Source organism: Bos grunniens, chromosome 4 (assembly GCF_055505025.1).
Source record: "Bos grunniens cultivar Pamir isolate PY7600 chromosome 4, Bosgru_T2T1.0, whole genome shotgun sequence".
Lineage (NCBI taxonomy): Eukaryota > Metazoa > Chordata > Mammalia > Artiodactyla > Bovidae > Bos > Bos grunniens.
In genome coordinates this window covers 27,240,734-27,261,040 of record NC_141168.1, presented here as the reverse complement: position 1 = coordinate 27,261,040, position 20,307 = coordinate 27,240,734, and the positions used below count along the sequence as shown (strand labels likewise).

Below are 20,307 nucleotides of genomic sequence, written 5' to 3'. Positions count from 1 at the left end.
CCGTACATGACCACTGGAAAAATCATAGCTTTGACTATATGGACCTTTGTTGGCAAAATGATGTCTCCACTTTTTAATATGCTGTCTAGGTTTGTAGCACTGATTAACTTTCTAATATTTTGCACGTTTTGAAATGTTTATTTTTATATGATTATATTTAAAATTTTAGTAAAGACAGAGAATGAGATAGTTGGATGATATCACCGACTCAATGGACATGAGTTTAAGTAAACTGCAGGAGTTGGCGATGGACAGGGAAGCCTGGTGTGCTGCAGTCCATGGGATCACAGAGTCAGACACGACTGAGCAACTGAAATGAACTGAAATAAAACTATATTGATCATACTGTGGTGATGGTTGCACAACAACATGAATGTACCTAATACCACTGAACTATATACCTAAAAATAGTTAAAATGTTAAGTTAGAAAATGTAGCAGTGGGACATCTCTGGTGGTCCAGTGGCTAAGACTCTGTGCTCCCAATACAGAGGGCCTGGGTTCAATCCCTGGTCAGGGAACTAGATCCCACATGCTGCAACGAAGATCAAAGATCCTAGATCCTGTGTGCTGCAACTAAGATCCAGTGCAGCCAAATAAATAAATATTTTTTAGAAAATGTAGCAGTGCCCTGGTAATTTTATATTCTGTTTCAAACCATCAACTGGTCGAAAGCCTGGGAAGATGAGAAATAAACTAATCAAAATACAGATGAATGTCACCAGATAATAGACTACAATGGCCAAAGAAATACCATCACAAATCTTCATTCATAAGCTCCAATACAACAAGGACGTGAAATGACTATATTTGCACTGTCTAAGACCTGGAATGTGGCAATGCAAATAAGGCATTGATCTTAATTAGCTCAAATTTAAATAGCCACATTAGCCATATGGGTAATGGTAATCATATTAGACAACATAACCAGACTGGTACACTATTATATTCAGTAGAAAGGTCTTTGGTTTTTACCACTTATATACTCCCATTTTCCAGCAATGCAAAGCATTCAGTATTCCTATATTCACTGAACTGACCCCACAGAAGTAATACAGGAACATTTTCTATTTTCTGGAAAGTTTGCCTTTAGAAAACAGGTTTCATAGTCACTTGACTGGAAGATGAGAGCAGAAGCATTAAAAGACTTCTAGATTTTCAGGTGAATCAAATCAATGACTGCATTGCTAGGGGAAAAATCAAAGATTCTAGGTTTTAGAACTAAAAAGAATCAAGAAACTCCAAAGAGGAAAATTACTAGGAAAGAAGTTTGAAACTGATACTCCATGACCCATGACCTTCCAGATATATTTAGAAGAAAATTCTCAAGGCTATGTGATAAACCAATGCCAACTTAGTGTATCAGAGCATGATTCGATTCCAGTTGATTTATGTCTTTGGATTCTTTTCATCGATCCCTTTTCAGTCTAGAGAGTGAACTAGGAAACTTCTGAGATAACCTCTAATCCACAGACTGTCTCCATAAAGGTAGTTTCCTTCTTCTAATCTAAGTTAAAAATTTAGGACAAATGAGTAGCACAGTTTATTAGCCCTATAAAGAGATGGTCTTTCCTTCCAATACTACACCTACTCATTTTGGTTACTTAGAGGTAAACAAAGGAAAGTAGGTATTCAAAATAGTCCATTGCTAAACAGGCTTCCTTTAAAATGTCTCACAATAATTTTCTTTCTTTAAAAACACTCTAAAGATAATCAGTGATATCTGCCTATCACATAAAACAAAAACATGGCTCTCAGTTGTTTCCAAGAATTGTGGTGAAAAAAAGTTACAAGTAATGACAGTAGATTCTTCTAAAAATGGCTACTTTATACAAATCTCAGAGAAAGAAAAGATGTTAATGTGTGGCATGGGCAGAACCATATCCAAATTACACCTTTATACCAAATCTACTGTCCCTAGGGTCCATTAAAACTATACTAAATGGCTCTAAGTTTAGTAAAGTATGGGGTTGAGGGAAGTAAAGACAATAGTTTTTCAAAACGTCTATTATTCAAAGCGGTTTTGAAACAAACCAGGTAGATTCTATTCCTTATCAATTTAATTTTTCTTGTTATTTTCTTAGGGACTATACAGTTTGGATGCTACTTTATTTGGTATAATTTTAGTTACCACATCTTCTGTTTTTAACTAAAGTAGATTTTTTTTTTTTGGTGTGTGGGGCGGGGGCCCACCATGTGGCTTATGGGGATCTCAATTCCCCAACCAGAGATTGAACCCTGGGACCCTGTGAAGTGAAAGCACACAGTCCTAACCACTGAACCGCAAAGGAATTCTTTATCAATTTCAAACTGAAAATTAAAACCTTATGATACTATACTAGCATGATTTCTTACTACACTAAAACACTTTTTACTTAAAATGTCACTTAGAGATCACTTCAAGACAGGATAGTTGTGGCAAAAAGTTCTCCTTTTCTGTACTCAAGTCGTTCAAAGTATAAAATGAGGGTAATAAAAACTTATCTCATAAAGATTGTTCTTTTAGAAGATTTGAAAGACTGAAAACAGAAGGCTGAGTAATATTGTTTATTTTCAGTCACCCACGGATATGTCAGAGAAACGCAGCAAAAATAAATGAAATTCATAGATAAAGACAAATCTGAGTCATCCAACTGCCCCTTTGGAGATGCTACAAGCAGCTATGCGTTCAAGAACATTTTTAAGAACCTGTGTGTGTCAGGCATCTTGATCATTTAATAATCTTGGTTTATTCCTTCAACTATGCATATCAGATTATATAAACTAAATATATAATATAGATATAGATTATAATATATATATAATCTATATCTATATTATATACAGTCTATTAGGGCAGACAAAACAAGTTTTCAAAAAGGTAAAAACATGATAAATGCAATTAAAGTGCTTTAGGTGTTGGGGCAGGGGCGGAAATGAATTTCAGCAGAAGAGAATCAGTTAACACTTTAGACAGAATTTAAGCTAGGTTTTGAAAAGATGGGTTAATTTCTTCATTTGAAGATAGGACTGGGAAAAAGTAATAGGTAAGCACAAAGGTAAGAAAAAAATCAATCATAAAATCAGACAAAGGTAGCATTTCCCCGCTCCTTCCCCTCCAAAATACCCATCTGGTTTCTTTGAGATACTACAGCTTGTGTGAGTGTTGATGCGAAAAGACCCAGTAAAGAGGGAGTTCGAGGATACAAGTAAGACATAGGATAATCAAAAGATCAAGGTTCCTGAGAATTCAGAAAATAAGATGCAGAGCACTGCGATCTGACAGAAGCAACTGGATACACATGCTCAAGTTCTTCAAATCAGACGTGAAGGGATGGTGGTAAATTGAAGAAAGAAGAGAATGACAGTGCTTGAAAAATACAAGACCTAACAAAGAAAAGGGCCAGTCAATGGAATAAGGTTTTGATAAAATTCAAGAACTAAGTAAGACTTCTTAACTCAATCAAACTGACTGAAACATCAGTTTGCCTGAGGGTTCCTTCCAAAGTTAGAGTAAAAAGTTTTTCCCCCTCCAAAGGTGAGGGAACCCATAAGAACAAAGAATGCAAACATAAACAATATTAACAAAACTGTGAAAACTAGAAAGCGCACACACACACACACACACACACACACGCACACATGCACACACATGCTCAGTTATCTTTGGGACCCCGTGGACTGTAGCCCACCAGGCTCCTCTGTCCATGGAATTTTCCAGGCAAGAATACTGGAGTGTGTTGCCATGTCCTACTCAAGGGGATCTTCCTGACACAGGGATTGAACCTCCGTCTCCTGCATCTCCTGAAATGGCAGGTGGATTCTCTACCACTGCATCACTGGGGAAGTCCCAGAAAGCTAATGGGTGAGGGTTAACCCTCTGAGCAGGTCTGAGAAAGTGGAAATTTGCCTGCCGGCAGGGAGGGAAGAAGGGATAAGCATGGTGGAAGCCAAGGGGGCAAACTGTAGGAAATCAACCCTAAATATTAATTGGAAGGATTGATGCTGAAGCTCCAATACTGTGGCCACCTGATGTTAAGAGCAGACTCATTGGAAAAGACCCTGATGCTGGGAAAGATTGAGGGAAGGGGGAGAATGACAGAGAATGAGATGGTTGGATGGCATCACTGAGTCAATGGACATGGGTTTGAGTAAACTTCAGGAGACAGTGAAGGACAGGGAGTCCTGGCATGCTGCAGTCCAAGGGGGTCACAAAGAGCCAGACATGACTGAGTGACTGAACAACAACAACAATAAAGGGGGCAAACTCCCTGATTTGCAAAATCCCAGAAAAGCTCAAGAACTGCAAGTACTGAGGTACATCTGAAGAAAGAAACAGAAAACAGAACAAATGGAACAGAAAACAAAGAAATGGGTTCAAAAACCTTTGCCAGCAGTTTAGTTTCCTAGATTTTCTCCCTGACTCTTGAGGGACCAGGATACTATAACTATCCTCTCACCATCACAAAGACTCAAGGTTTAGTTTGGAGAGACTACAGTAGAACTCTGGACTTTTGGACAACAGGCTCACCTATGGATGGGAGTATCATACTGAAAATAGATTAAATAAAGTCTATATACTTAGTGGTGAGATCCAGCCTCCAGCTGATTCTCCCATATGCCACCAGCAGGCTAGTTTATAACTCCCCACCCCCACCCAGGAGAACACCAGAGAACTCTCAGAGTAAAAAAAGTGATCCAAGAAAAAAGACCAACGAAGTCAATGAGAAAGAAGAGATGAAGGTCCCTTTTATATTATCTGTCAAATCAGGGAGTAATCCAAAAAAAGATCATGGGATCCACGATTCAGTGCATCCAATACAAGAGAACGGAATTCCCTTAGGATGGTGAGATCCCAGGACAATAGTTATGCAACAGACCTGGAGAGCAACCAGATCAGATTGGAGCAGGAAGATAGAGGGCTCTCAGGGAAGGTTTTCTTCCAACAAAAATGGAAACAGATTACCAGTGTGAACATACTAAGAGGATATTTACACCTACTAACAGAATTTGGGATGGATTACTGTAGATACACAGAAAATAAAGCAAACGTTAAAAAAAAAGAAAAAAATTTTCACCAAAATTGCACAAAAAGAAATTATCATGATACATATGTTTCATGATTCACAATAGGTAATGTGGTACCTATGTTAGAGTAATGGGGTATGAAGAAGTGAAAGGAGCCTAAATCTTCATCTTTCATAAGAGAAAGTCTATATAAGACTGCTCTCTTTTTATCCTAAATCTTGTAAAACTATTTCCATTTTATAACTTTCAGAAAGTTTTCGAAGTCTGGTTTAAAACTTATTTTAACAATAATACCTTGTTATTAAGCTAATAGTTAATAACCTTAATTTTTGTAAAAATTAAAATTATGTAAGACTTCAAAAAACCAAAAGGTACTATATCACATTATTTGAGATTCTTGAGTCAGCAAAATAGAAGAATTTCAGTAGGTTATGTGATCAGAGCTCAATGTGTGAGTCAGTGATTTGGGGGCTTGGTGATTTTTTTTTTAGCAATGACAAGATCCAAGATGTGACTGTGTGACCAGGTAACTGAGAAAAAGAAGGGAATTAAGAAGCCAATGTGTTAGCTGAGTTAGCTGAATTGTAAAATGATGACGTGTGACTGTGCTATTTTCCAGGTCCACTTTTCCGCTCTTCACTACCATGTTTTCTGCCCCAGTGTGCTTGACCTCTATGGAACAGATCAACAGGTTCCTGAGTTCCCTAGTTAAGGGTTGGGTTTGCCCAATGGGGAATCCCAAGAGGAAGTTAGGAGAATAAAGTGTAGATATTTATTCCTCCAACTTCCTCCCTGCAAAATCACCTCAAGACGGCTGCTGCTGCTAAGTCACTTCAGTCGTGTCCGACTCTGTGCGACCCCATAGACAGCAGCCCACCAGGCTCCCCCGTCCCTGGGATTCTCCAGGCAAGAACACTGCACTGGGTTGCCATTTCCTTCTCCAACGCACAAAAGTGAAAAGTCAAAGTGAAGTCGCTCAGTTGTGTCCGACTCTTCACAACCCCACGGACTGCAGCCTACCAGGTTCCTCCGTCCATGGGATTTTCCAGGCAAGAGTACTGGAGTGGGGTGCCATTGCCTTCTCCTTCAAGATGGCTAGGGCCCTTCAAATGAAAACTACCATTCCTCTCAAGGCAGTCAACTCCATATTCCTCTTGAGAGCTCAAGAAGTAACCACTCCCTATCTTATTTCTTATGGCTTAGGGCTATTAACAGTTTGGCTACAGGTTTCCATATTATGTTTAATGGCACATTATATCCGCATCTTTATAAATAGTACCTTTATAAAACAAACCCTTCTCAAATTAGCCTATTTCACGTGTGCATGTTTCTGTTGGGACCTGACTGACTGTAAACAGTGATGATGATGGTGAAGACGCAGGGCTGTTATAGAGACTCAGTTCAGTTCAGTCACTCAGTCGTGTCCGACCCCACTGACTGCGGCACGCCAGGCCTCCCTGTCCATCACCAACTCCCGGAGTCTACCCAAACTCACGTCCATTGAGTCGGTGATGCAATCTAACCATCTCTTCCCCTGTCGTCCCCTTCTCCTCCCACCCTCAATCTTTCCCAACATCAGGGTCTTTTCAAATGAGTCAGCTCTTCACATCAGGTGGCCAAAGTATTGGAGTTTCAGCTTCAAAATGAACACCCAGGACTGATTTCCTTTAGGATGGACTGGCTGGATCTCCTTGCAGTCCAAGGGATTCTCAAGAGTCTTCTCCAACACCACAATTCAAAAGCATCAATTCTTCAATGCTCAGCTTTCTTTATAGTCCAACTCTCACATCCATACATGACCACTGGAAAAACCATAGCCTTGACTAGATGGCCTGTGTTGACAAAGTAATGTCTCTGCTTTTTAATATGCTGTCTAGGTTGGTCACGGAGAAGGCAATGGCATCCCACTCCAGTACTCTTGCCTGGAAAATCCCATGGACGGAGGAGCCTGGGAGGCTGCAGTCCATGGGGTCGAGAAGAGTCGGACACAACTGAGCGACTTCACTTTGACTTTTCACTTCTGTGCGTTGGAGAAGGAAATGGCAACCCAGTGCAGTGTTCTTGCCTGGAGAATCCCAGGGACGGGGGAGCCCGGTGGGCTAGCGTCTATGGGGTCACACAGAGTCGGACACAACTGAAGTGACTTAGCAGCAGCAGGTTGGTCATAACTTTTCTTCCAAGGAGTTACTGCTGCTGCTGCTAAGTCGATTCAGTCGTGTCCGACTCTGTGCGACCCCATAGACGGCAGCCCACCAGGCTCCCCCGTCCCTGGGATTCTCCAGGAAAGAACACTGGAGTGGGTTGCCATTTCCTTCTCCAATGCATGAAAGTGAAAAGTGAAAGGGAAGTCGCTCAGTCGTGTCCAACTCCTAGCGACCCTATGGACTGCAGCCTACCAGGCTCCTCCGTCCATGGGATTTTCCAGGCAAGAGTACTGGAGGGGGGTGCCATTGCCTTCTCCATTCCAAGGAGTAAGCGTCTTTTAATTTCTTGGCTGCAGTCACCATCTGCAGTGATTTTGGAGCCCAAAAAAATTAAGTCTGTCACTGTTTCCCCATCTATTTGCCATGAAGTGATGGGACCAGATGCCATGATTTTAGTTTTCTGAATGTTGAACTAGTGGAAAGTAAATAGCTAATATTTAAGTAGCAATTACTAACATATTTCGAGTTATAGGTTTCAAGAAATTTGTTAAGCTCTTTGCAGGTATTAACTTAAACATTACAAATATTCCATGGCAGCAAAAATTTTTTTGTCTGGTTCATTTCCATATACCAACACCTAGTAGCTGGTACATGGTAAGCACTCAAACACTGATTTAAAATACAATAAGCAGGTTTGGTAAAGAAGAGCTGGCTTTTGGTGTGGTGAAGCATTTCTCCTACTTTTACCTTGAAAACTTTAAGATCAGGGACATGTGGCTTCCCAGATCACAGTTCAGTCCAGTTCAGTTCAGTCGCTCAGTCATGTCCAACTCTTTGCTACCCCATGAACTGCAGCGCGCCAGGCCTCCCTGTGCATCACCAACTCCTGGAGTTTACCCAAACTCAAGTCCATTGAGTCGGTGATGCCATCCAACACCTCATCCTCTGTCGTCCCCTTCTCCTCCCGGACTCAATCTTTCCCAGTATCAGGGTCTTTTCAAATGAGTCAGCTCTTTGCATCAGGTGGCCAAAGTATTGGAGTTTCAGCTTCAACATCAGTCCTTCCAATGAACACCCAGGACTGATCTCCCTTAGGATGGACTGGCTGGATCTCCTTGCAGTCCAAGGGACTCTCAAGAGTCTTCTCCAACACCACAGTTCAGAAGCATCAATTCTTCGGTGCTCAGCTTTCTTTATAGTCCAACTATCACATCTATACATGACCACTGGAAAAACCAGAGCCTTGACTTGACGGACCTTTGCTGACAAAATAATGTCTCTGCTTTTGAATATGCTATCTAGGTTGGTCATAACTTTCCTTCCAAGGAGAAAGTGTCTTTTAATTTCATGGCTGCAATCACCATCTGCAGTGATTTTGGAGCCCAAAAAAATAAAGTCAGCCACTGTTTCCACTGTTTCCTCATCTATTTCCCATGAAGTGATGGGACCAAATGCCATGATCTTAGTTTTCTGAATGTTGAGCTTTAAGCCAACTTTTTCACTCTCCTCTTTCACTTTCATCAAGAGGCTCTTTAGTTCTTCTTCGCTTTCTGCCATAAGGGTGGTGTCATCTGCATATCTGAGGTTATTTCCCAGATCACAAAAACTAACTAAACACTAAGACCCCTGATGGCTTCTTCAGTAGTAAAGAATCTATCTGCCTGCCAATACAGAAGCAGGCCCAATCCCTGAGTCTAGAAGATTCTCTGGAGAAGAAAAATAGAAACTCACTCCAGTATTCTTCTTGCCTGGGAAATTTCATGGACAGAGGAGCCTGGCAGGCCACAGTCCTTGAGGTCGCAAGAGTCAGATTCAACTTAACAACTAAATAACAACAACATCTAAGACCATATAAGAATGATTTTCTTATGTAGCCTACAATGAGTTATATTCCTTTCTCCTCTCATGGGGTCATCCAGGACTTGAGTTTCCGATTTTTTTTTTTTTTTTAAGTGTAATATTCAAAGTCAAGGTAGCCAATTTTAAAATACTTATTATGCACTTACAGCCAAGGAGCCCTCAAAAGGGCAGAGCATCTTTAAGTACTAGTTTTGAGTTTTAAAAAAGAAATGGGAAGGGAGGGGGCAAATTTAAAAATATGCTTAGGCATATGAAATGCAAAAATAAGAAAGGTAAAGTCAACAAGATCACCAAGTATACATACCCACACAGAATTAAAGCAAAGCAAAGGTAAGTGGGAAAATTAGGGGAGGAAGCATAATGCACGTGATTCAAATGCGCAAAATACAATGCATATAATAGGTTGCAATAAATTAATCCCCTCATTGGATGCTGACACGATTATCTGTAATAATCAAGGCAGCTTTGATATCTATATCTTACAAAGAAGGTAAAACTCAGGAGAAAGATAAGATTAAAGAACTGCAAAGATTTTCTGAAACCAAAATTGATTTTTTTTATGTTGCGCTCCAAAACACAAGAAAAACTCACGTGGATAAGGATCCAGAAACGTGAGAAGCTACGAGAATACAATACTCAAACGAGAGTGAAGAGCAGCAAAGAACAGTTAAGGTGTAAGCTACGACTGGAAAGGAATTACCGGACGTAACACCTAGACATCGAAGAGAGACGGATAAAGCATCCTTAGAAGATGGAGAAAGACCGGGATTGGATTTGGTTGAAGAAAGACAAAACAGAAAAGCAAGGCCTAAGAAGCAAGTAGCAGCAAGTGTAAAACTTAAGAGGAACAGATCGAAGCCACAAGCAAGAAGTATAGGACTTACAAATCACATTCTACGGGGAGGGGAAAGAGCCACTTCGCGACCGACCAGTGCAACTAGTTTCCGAAAAGCGGCGGCGATGTAGGTTCGCAGCCCCACCCCGCGGGAGCAGCTCCTCCCCAAGGAAGACCTCACAAGGCCAACCGCTGGACTCCAGCTCGAGCCTAGGTCCTATCCCGCCCTTGCCCCGCGGCGCAGAACGGCCTCTCCCGGCCCCTCACCGAACGCTGCAGCTCCCCAAGCCAAAACGAGGCGCGTTCCTTTCCGCTGGGATCTGGGTCGTGGTACAGCGCCTGCACTGCCTGGTACACGAGCTGCAGTGTCGGCTTTGCTCCTTCCATGGTGGTAGCGGTGGTGGCGGCAGCGACGGTTCTGGCTCTTCTCCCGAGGCTCCTCCGATTGCTCCGCCCTCGCGCTTCCTCACTGTGTCGGCCACGGCCGCTCCCTGACTGGCGCCATCTCCTCTTTGGCCGTTACCAGGGCAGATGGGTTCCTCGTGGAAGTTACCCCCTCGGAAACACAGGTTAGATTGTATTCAAGTTCCTGGTCGTTTTTCCGATCTTCCCACAAGACTCCACACTTCTGAATCCAGACGCCGGTGCTAGCTTCCTGACCTGCTGACTTGCCCTCCGAAGGCTGTCCCGGCAAGACAGAGACCACGAAGCTTACCTCAACAGCTTTACCCGGACCGGAAGCAGCAGCACCAAAATCTTTGGCACACTTCCGTCTGGTGCGTTGTAAACGGCCTCCGTGCCGGCACGCCTCCTCTTTTCTCCCCGCCCCCCCGCCCCCCCGCCGGAAGTGACCCTACAGGGACAGGAGCCGGTAAGAAGTGGATCTCTGCATTTCTTGCTTGGGACTGGAGCTCTGCGATCCTCGTGGCGCGCACACCTGTACAGCTTTCCCCCTTTCTTCCCCCTTCCGACTTTTTCAGCCCTTCCCAGAGAATCCTTTAGGACCCCCGTGGACAAGTCGAGTCAATTCAACTGTGGCCTGACACTGACTGTATTAGAAAGCCATGGATGACTTAAGACAGAATTTGTATACTGACTCTAATGGAGGTGACAGACATACAATCAAATAACTAGCGTACAAACCTGGGAAATGTGCCATGTTGAAAAAAAATAGAAAATACCTAGAACCCTCTATCCACGAAATTCTTACACCCAAAAGGGTGTAATTCCATTGCTCAGGACACTGACTCCAGAGTATTTGCACAAACACACTGAATTGTGTTTTTGTGTATGCCTTTCATACTGAATCAAACATCAATTCTACAACAATTCTGAATACACAAAAGAATATACAAATCTTGGAATCCGTACTAGGGAGAAAATTTCGAAACATTGCTATGTCTCCTTTGCAATAATAAATAACTGTTCAGTTCAGTTCACCTCAGTCGCTCAGTCGTCCGACTTTGCTACCCCATGAATCGCAGCACGCCAGGCCTCCCTGTCCATCACCAACTCCCGGAGTTCACTCAAATCCAGCCATCTCATCCTCTGTCGTCCCCTTCTCCTCCTGCCCCCAATCCCTCCCAGCATCAGAGTCTTTTCCAGTGAGTCAACTCTTCGCATGAAGTGTCCAAAGTATTGGAGTTTCAGCTTTAGCATCAGTCCTTCCAATGAACACCCAGGACTGATCTCCTTTAGAATGGACTGGCTGGATCTCCTTGCAGTCCAAGGGACTCTCAAGAGTCTTCTCCAATACCACAGTTCAAAAGCATCAGTTCTTTGGCGCTCAGCTTTCTTCACAGTCCACCTCTCACATCCATACATGACTACTTCAAAAACCATAGCCTTGACTAGATGGACATTTGTTGGCAAAGTAATGTCTCTGCTTTTGAATATGCTATCTAGGTTGGTTATAACTTTCCTTCCAAGGAGTAGGCCTCTTTTAATTTCATGGCTACAATCACCATCTGCAGTGATTTTGGAGCCCAAAAAAATAAAGTCTGACACTGTTTCCCCATCTATTTTCCATGAAGTGATGGGACCAGATGCCATGATCTTCGTTTTCTGAACGTTGAGCTTTAAGCCAACTTTTTCACTCTCCTCTTTCACTTTCCTCAAGAGGCTTTTTAGTTCCTCTTCACTTTCTGCCATAAGGGTGGTGTCATCTGCATATCTGAGGTTATTGATATTTCTCCCGGCAATCTTGATTCCCGCTTGTGCTTCTTCCAGCCCAGCGCTTCTCATGATGTACTCTGCATATAAGTTAAATAAGCAGGGTGACAATATACAGGCTTGGCGTACTCCTTTTCCTATTTGGAACCAGTCTGTTGTTCCATGTCCAGTTCTAACTGTTGCTTCCTGACCTACATATAGGTTTCTCAAGAGACAGATCAGGTGGTCTGGTATGCCCATCTCTTTCAGAATTTTCCACGGTTTATTGTGATCCACACAGTCAAAGGCTTTGACATAGTCAATAAAGCAGAAATAGATGTTTTTCTGGAACTCTCTTGCTTTTTTGATGATCCAGCGGATGTTGGCAATTTGATCTCTGGTTCCTCTGCCTTTTCTAAAACCAGCTTGAACATCTGGAAGTTCACGGTTCACGTATTGCTAAAGCCTGGCCTGGAGAATTTTGAGCATTACTTTACTAGCAAGTGAGATGAGTGCAATTGTGTGGTAGTTTGAGCAATCTTTGGCATTGCCTTTCTTTGGGATTGGAATGAAAACTGACCTTTTCCAGTCCTGTGGCCACTGCTGAGTTTTCCAAATTTGCTGGCATATTGAGTGCAGCACTTTCACAGCATCATCTTCCAGGATTTGAAATAGCTCAACTGGAATTCCATCACCTCCACTAGCTTTGTTCGTAGTGATGCTTTCTAAGGCCCACTTGACTTCACATTCCTAGAGCCAGGATGTCTGGCTCTAAGTGAGTGATCACACCATCGTGATTATCTTGGTTGTGAAGATCTTTTTTGTACAGTTCTGTGTATTCTTGCCACCTCTTCTTAATATCTTCTGCATCTGTTAGGTCCATACCATTTCTGTCCTTTATTGAGCCCATCTTTGCATGAAATGTTCCCTTGGGATCTCTAATTTTCTTGAAGAGATCTCTAGTCTTTCCCATTCTGTTGTTTTCCTCTATTTCTTTGACTGATCACTGAGGAAGGCTTTCTTATCTCTCCTTGCTATTCTTTGGAACTCTGCATTCAGATGCTTATATCTTTCCTTTTGTCCTTTGCTTTTTGCTTCTCTTCTTTTCACAGCTATTTGTAAGGCCTCCCCAGACAGCCATTTTGCTTTTTTGCATTTCTTTTCCATGGGGATGGTCTTGATCCCTGTCTCCTGTACAATGTCACGAACCTTCGTCCATAGTTCATCAGGCACTCTGTCTATCAGATCTAGTCCCTTAGATCTATTTCTCACTTCCACTGTGTAGTCATAAGGGATTTGATTTAGGTCATTCTTGAATGGTCTAGTGGTCTTCCCCACTTTCTTCAATTTAAGTCTGAATTTGGCAATAAGGAGTTCATGATGTGAGCCACAGTCAGCTCCAGGTCTTGTTTTTGCTGACTGTATAGAGCTTCTCCATCTTTGGCTGCAAAGAATATATTCAGTCTGATTTCTGTGTTGAACATCTCATGATGTCCATGTATAGAGTCTTCTCTTGTGTTGTTGGAAGAGGGTGTTTGCTATGACCAGTGCATTCTTTTGGCAAAACTCTGTTAGCCTTTGCCCTGCTTCATTCTGTACTCCAAGGCCAAATTTGCCTGTTACTCTAAGTGTTTCTTGACTTCCTACTTTTGCATTCCAGTCCCCTATAATAATGAGAACATCTTTTTGGGGTGTTAGTTCTAGCAGGTCTTGTAGGTCTTCATAGAACTGTTCAACTTCAGCTTCTTCAGCATTACTGGTTGGGGCATAGGCTTGGATTACCGTGATATTGAATGGTTTGCCTTGGAAACGAATAGGGATCATTCTGTCGTTTTTGAGATTGCATCCAAGTACTGCATTACAGACTCTTTTGTTGACCATGATGGCTACTCCATTTCTTCTGAGGGATTCCTGCCCACAGTAGTAGATATAATGGTCATCTGAGTTAAATTCACCCATTCCAGTAAATTTTAGTTCACTGATTCCTAGAATGTCGACGTTCACTCTTGCCATCTCCTGTTTGACCACTTCCAATTTACCTTGATTCATGGACCTGACATTCCAGGTTCCTATGCAATATTGCTCTTTACAGCATCGGACCTTGCTTCTATCACCAGTCACATCCACAACTGGGAGTTGTTTTGCTTTGGCTACATCCCTTCATTCTTTCTGAAGTTATTTCTCCACTGATCTCCAGTAGTATATTGGGCACCTACTGACCTAGGGAGTTCCTCTTTCAGTATCCTATCATTTTGCCTTTTCATACTGTTCATGGGGTTCTCAAGGCAAGAATACTGAAGTGGTTTGCCATTCCCTTCTCCAGTGAACCACATTCTGTCAGACCTCTCCACCATGACCTGCCCCTCTTGGGTGGTCACACATGGCATGGCCTAGTTTCATTGAGTAAGATTTGATAAATTCTTAAAATGTGTGAAGCACTGTAGTTACAAGGTCTTATTTAATCCTTTTAACAGTAAATAGAAACTAAATCCCCATTTTAAAGAATAAGAACTAGGTTATGTAATCTGCCAAACATTACAAATTTCTTGAATGAAAATCAGGATTTGATCCAAATCAGTTTGGCTCCAGAACCTGTTAAAGAATACCATCTCTAACATCCTGTGTATTAGTTTGTTTCTGAATTGTTATTGTCAAGGGATTATAACTACTAGGGTTGCAATGAAAACAGGTACGGTACTCTATATAAAGGAAAGAAACTTGATATTTTGGTTACCTAATTCATCTATTCATTAAAAATTTAGTAAGATCATCTTGGTCTCTGCCCTCATGGAGTTTATAGTCTAAATGCAAAGAAATACAAGTTACTCATTACAGTTTAAAAGGTATATTAATATCCACAAGTAAAAGAATGATGTTTGACCTACCTTGCACCATATTTAAAAAAAAAATAAAAAATAAATGTAAGAGCTAAAATTATGAAACTGTTAGAAGAAAACAGGAGTATATCTTCATGAACTTGGATTAGACAGTGGTTTGTTAGATGTGGCACCAAAAGCCCAATTAACAAAAGGAAAAATAGATAAACTCTACTTCATCAAAACCAAAATTTTGTGTGTCTCAAAGAACAATATTAAAAGAATAAAATGACAACCCACAAAATGAGAAAATACTTGCAAATCAAATATCTGATAAGGGATGAGTTGTTGTTCAGTCCCTAAGTCCTGTCCAATTCTTTCTGATCTCATGGACTGCAGCATGCCTGGCTTCCCTGTCCTTCACTATCTCCGGGAGTTTGCTCAAACTCATGTCCATTGAGTCGGTGATGCCATCCAACCATCTCATCCTCTGTAACCCCATTCTCCTCTTGCCCTCAATCTTTCCCAGCATCAGGGTCTTTTCCAAAGAGTTGGTTGTTTGCATCAGGTGGCCAAAGTATTGAAGCTTCAGCTTCAGCATCAGTCCTTCCAATGAATATTCAGGACTGATTTCCTTTAGGATTGACCAGTTTGATCTCCTTGCTGTCCAAGGGACACTCAAAAGTCTTCTCTCACATCACAGTTCAAAAGCATCAATTCTTAGGTGCTCAGCCTTCTTTATGATCCAACTCTCACATCCATACATGACCACTGGAAAAACCATACCTTTGACTAGACGGACTTTTGTTGGCAAAGTGATATCTCTGCTTTTTAATACGCTGTCTAGGTTTGTCATAGCTTTCCTTCCAAAGAGTGAGCATCTTTTCATTTCATGGCTGTGATCACAATCTGGAGTGATTCTGGAGCCCAAGAAAATAATATCTGCCACTGTTTCCACTTTTCCCCCATCTATTTGCCATGAAGTAATGGGACCAGATGATATGAACCTAGTTTTTTGAATGTTAAGTTTTAAATAAGCTTTCTCACTATTTTCACCTTCATCAAAGGTCTCTTCAGTTCCTCTTCACTTTCTGCCATTAGAGTAGTATCATCTGCATACCTGAGGTTGTTGATATTTCTCCCAGCAATCTTGATTCCAGCTTGTGATTCATAAAGGGTAGCAATTCACATGATACACTCCGCATAGATGTCAAATCAGCAGGGTGACAAAATACAGCCTTGACCTATTCCTTTTCCAATTTTGAACCAGTCTGTTGTTCCATGTCTGGTTCTGTTACTTCTTGTCTTGAATACAGGTTTCTCAGGAGGCAGGTAACTTGGTCTGGTATTCCCATTTCTTTAAGAATTTTCCATAGTTTGTTGTGGTCCACAGAGTCAAAGTCCTTAGCACAGTCTATGAAGCAGAAATAGATATTTTTCTAAAATTCTCTTGCTTTTTCTTTGATCCAGTGAATGTTGGCAATTTGATCTCTGGTTCCTCTAAGTTCAGTTCAGTTGCTCAGTTGTGTCCAACTCTTTGAAACCCCATGGACTGCAGCGTGCCAGGCCTCCCTGTCCATCACCAACTCCCAGAGCTTACTCAAACTCATGTCCATTGCGTCAGTGATGCTATCCAACCATCTCATGCTCTGTCATCCCCTTCTCCTCCTGCCCTCAATCTTTCCCAGCATCAGGGTCTTTTCAAATGAGTCAGTTCTTCACATCAGGTGGCCAAAGTATTGGAGTTTCAGCTTCAGCGTCAGTGCTTCCAATGAATACTCAGGACTGATTTCCTTTAGGATGGACTGGTTGGATCTCCTTGCAGTCCAAGGGACTCTCAAGAGTTTTCTCCAACACCACAATTCAAAAGCATCAATTCTTCAGCACTCAGCTTTGTTTGTGGTCCAACTCTCACATCCATACATGACTACTGGAAATAAAATAGCTTTGATTATATGGACCTTTAATAGTAAAGTAATGTCTCTGCTTTTTAATATGCTGACTAGGTTTGTCATAGCTTTTTTTTCCAAGGAGCAAGAGTCTTTTCATTTCATGGCTGCAGTCACCATCTGCAGTGATTTTGGAGCCCAAGAAAATAAAGTCTCCCACCACTTTCCATTATTTTCCCATGTATTTGCCATGAAGTGATGGAACCAGATGCCATGATCTTAGTTTTTTGAATGTTGAGTTTTAAGCCAGAAGAAAACAGGCGTATGTCTTCATGATCTTTGACTAAACAATGGTTCCTTAGATATGGCACCAAAGCACAGTTAACAAAAGGAAAAATAGATAAATTGGACTTCATCAAATCTAAAAACTTGTGTCTCAAAGAACACTATTAAGAGGGTGAAATAATCACCCGCAAAATGAGAGAAAATACTCCACTCTGTTCTTTCACTTTCATCAAGAGGCTCTTTAGTTTCTCTTCGCTTTCTGCCATAAAGGTAGTGTCATCTGCATATCTGAGGTTATTGATATTTCTCCTGGCAATCTTGATTCCAGCATGTGCTTCATCCAATCCAGCATTTCACATGTTGTACTCTGCCTGTAAGTTTAATAAGCACGGTGACAATATACAGCTTGATGTACTCCTTTCTCAATTTGGAACCACTGCATTGTTCCATGTCCAATTCTAACTGTTGCTTCTTGACCTGCATACAGATTTCTCAGGAGGCAGGTAAGGTGGTTAGGTATACAGGGGAAGGCTTTAGTGTAGTCAGTGAAGCTGAAGTAGATGTTTTTCTGGAACTCTCTTGCTTTTCCAGTGATCCAATGGATGTTGGCAATTTGATCTCTGGGTCCTCTGCCTTCTCTAAAACCAGCTTGAACATCTGGAAGTTCACGGTTCATGTATCACTGAAGCCTGGCTTAGAGAATTTTGAGGATTATTTTACTAGCGTGTGAGATGAGTGCAATTGTGCGGCAGTTTGAACATTCTTTGGCATTGTTCTTCTTTGGGATTGCAATAAAACTGACCTTTTCCAGTCCTATGGCCACTGCTGTGTTTTCCAAATTTGCTGGCATATTGAGTGCAGCACTTTCACAGCATCATCTTTTAGAATGAAATAATTCAACTGGAATTCCATCACCTCCACTAGCTTTGTTTGTAGTGATGCTTCTTAAGGCCCACTTGACTTCACATTCCAGGATGTCTGGCTCTAGGTGAGTGATCACACCACTGTGGTTATTTGGGTCATTAAGATCTTTTTTGTATACCTCTTCTCTGTATTCTTGCCACTTCTTCTTAATATCTTCTACATCTGTTAGGTCCATACCATTTCTGTCCTTTATTGTGTCCATCTTTGCATGAAATGTCCCCTTGGTATCTCTAATTTTCTTGAAGAGATCTCAAGTTTTTCCTGTTCAATTATTTTCCTCTATTTCTTTGCACTGATCACTGAGGAAGGCTTTCTTATCTCTTCTTGCTATTCTTTGGAACTCTGCACTCAGATGGGTATATCTTTCCTTTTCTCCTTTGCCTTTCACTTCTCTTTCTCAGCTATTTGTAAGGCCTCCTCAAGCAACCATTTTGCATTTTTGCATTTCTTCTTCTTTGGGATGGTTTTGACCACTGCCTGCTGTACAGTGTTATGAACCTCTGCTCATGCTTCTTTAGGCACTCTATCTATTAGATCTAATCCCTTGAATATATTTGTCACTTCCATTGTATAATGGTAAAGGATTTGATTTAGGTCATACCTGAACAGACTAGTGGTTTTCCCTACTTTCTTCAATTTAAGTCTGAATTTTGCAATAAGGAGTTCATGATCTGAGCCACAATCAGCTCCTGGTCTTGTTTTTGCTGACTGTATAGAGCTTCTCCATCTTTGGCTGCAAAGAACATAATCAATCTGATTTCAGTATTGACCATCTGGTGATGTCCATGTGTAGAGTCTTCTCTTGTGTTGTTGGAAGAGTATGTTTGCTATGACCAGTACATTCCCTTGGCAAAACTCTGTTAGCCTTTGCCCTGCTTCATTTTGTACCCCAAAGACAAATTTCCTGTTACTCCAGGTATCTCTTGACTTCCTACTTTTGCATTCCAGTCCCCTAAAATGAAAAGGACATCTTTTTTTGGTGTTAGTTATAGAAGATCTTGTAGGTCTTCATAGAACCATTCAGCTTCTTTGGCATTAGTGGTTGGGGGCAGAGACTTGGATTTCTGTGATAGTGAATGGTTTGCCTTGGTAACAGAGATCATTCTGTCATTTCTGAGATTGCACCCAAGTACTGCATTTCGGACTCTTTTTGTTGACTTTGAGGGCTACTCCATTTCTTCTAAAGGATTCTTACCCACAGTAGTAGATATAATGATCATCTGAATTATATTTGCCCGTTCCAGTCCATTTTAGTTCACTGATTCCTAAAATGTTGATGATGTTCACTCTTGCCATCTTCTGTTTGACCATTTCCAATTTACCTTGATTCATAAAGCTAACATTCCATTTTCTATGCAATATTGTTCTTTACATCATCAGACTTTACTTCCATCACCAGTCACATCCACAACTGGGCGTTGTTTTTGCTTTGCCTTAGCCTCTTTATTCTTTCTGGAGCTATTTCTCCACTGATCTCCAGTAGCATACTGGGCACCTACTGACCTGGGGAGTTCCTCTTTCAGTATCCTATTTTTTGCCTTTTCATACTGTTCATGGGGTTCTCAAAGCAAGAACACTGCAGTGGGTTGCCATTCCCTTCTCCAGTGGACCACATTTTGTCAGACCTCTCCACCATGACTGGTCTGTCTTGGCCCTACATAGCATGGCTCATAGTTTCATTGAGTTAGACAAGGCTGTGATACAAGTAATCAGTTTGTTTGCTGCTGCTGCTGCTGCTAAGTCACTTCAGTCGTGTCCGACTCTGTGCAACCCCATAGACGGCAGCCCACCAGGCTTCCCCGCCCCTGGGATTCTCCAGGCAAGAACACGGGAGTGGGTTGCCATTTCCTTCTCCAATGCATGAAAGTGAAAAGTGAAAGGGAAGTCGCTTAGTTGTGTCTGACTCTTGGCGACCCCATGGACTGCAGCCCACCAGGTTCCTCCATCCATGGGATTTTCCAGGCAAGAGTGCTGGAGTGGGGTGCCATTGCCTTTTCCAAATCAGTTTGTTTAGTTTTCTGTAATTGTGGTTTCCATTCTGTTTGCCCTGTGATGGATAAGGAAAAGAGCCTTGTGGGAGCTTCCTGATGGGTGGGACTGGCTCTGAGGGAATCTGGGTCTTACTCTGATAGGTGGGGCCTGATCATTAAATCTTTAATCCAATTTTCTGTTGATGGGTGGGGCTGTGTTCACTCCCTGTAGCTTGGCTTAAGGCCAAACTATGATGAGGTAATGCTGACTTCCTTAAAAACAAGGAGGTCAAAGGCTAACAGAGTTTTGCCAAGAGCACTGGTCATAGCAAATACCCTCTTCCAACAACACAAGAGGAGACTTTACACATGGATATCACCAGATGATCAATGCAGAAATCATATTGATTATATTCTTTGCAGCCAA

At 41.7% G+C, this 20,307-nt stretch overlaps 1 protein-coding gene across 1 annotated transcript in view; it reads right to left on the bottom strand.

Annotated features, from left to right (window-relative positions):
- The window catches only part of TNPO3 (transportin 3), a 78,648-nt gene extending 68,289 nt beyond the window's left edge, over window positions 1-10,359 (bottom strand). Inside the window, 1 exon segment of the mRNA XM_086395727.1 lies at window positions 10,113-10,359. Within this exon segment, the coding sequence (XP_086251853.1) occupies window positions 10,113-10,232 (120 nt within the window). The 5' untranslated portion in view covers window positions 10,233-10,359.
- Between the last annotated feature and the right edge of the window lie 9,948 nt (window positions 10,360-20,307).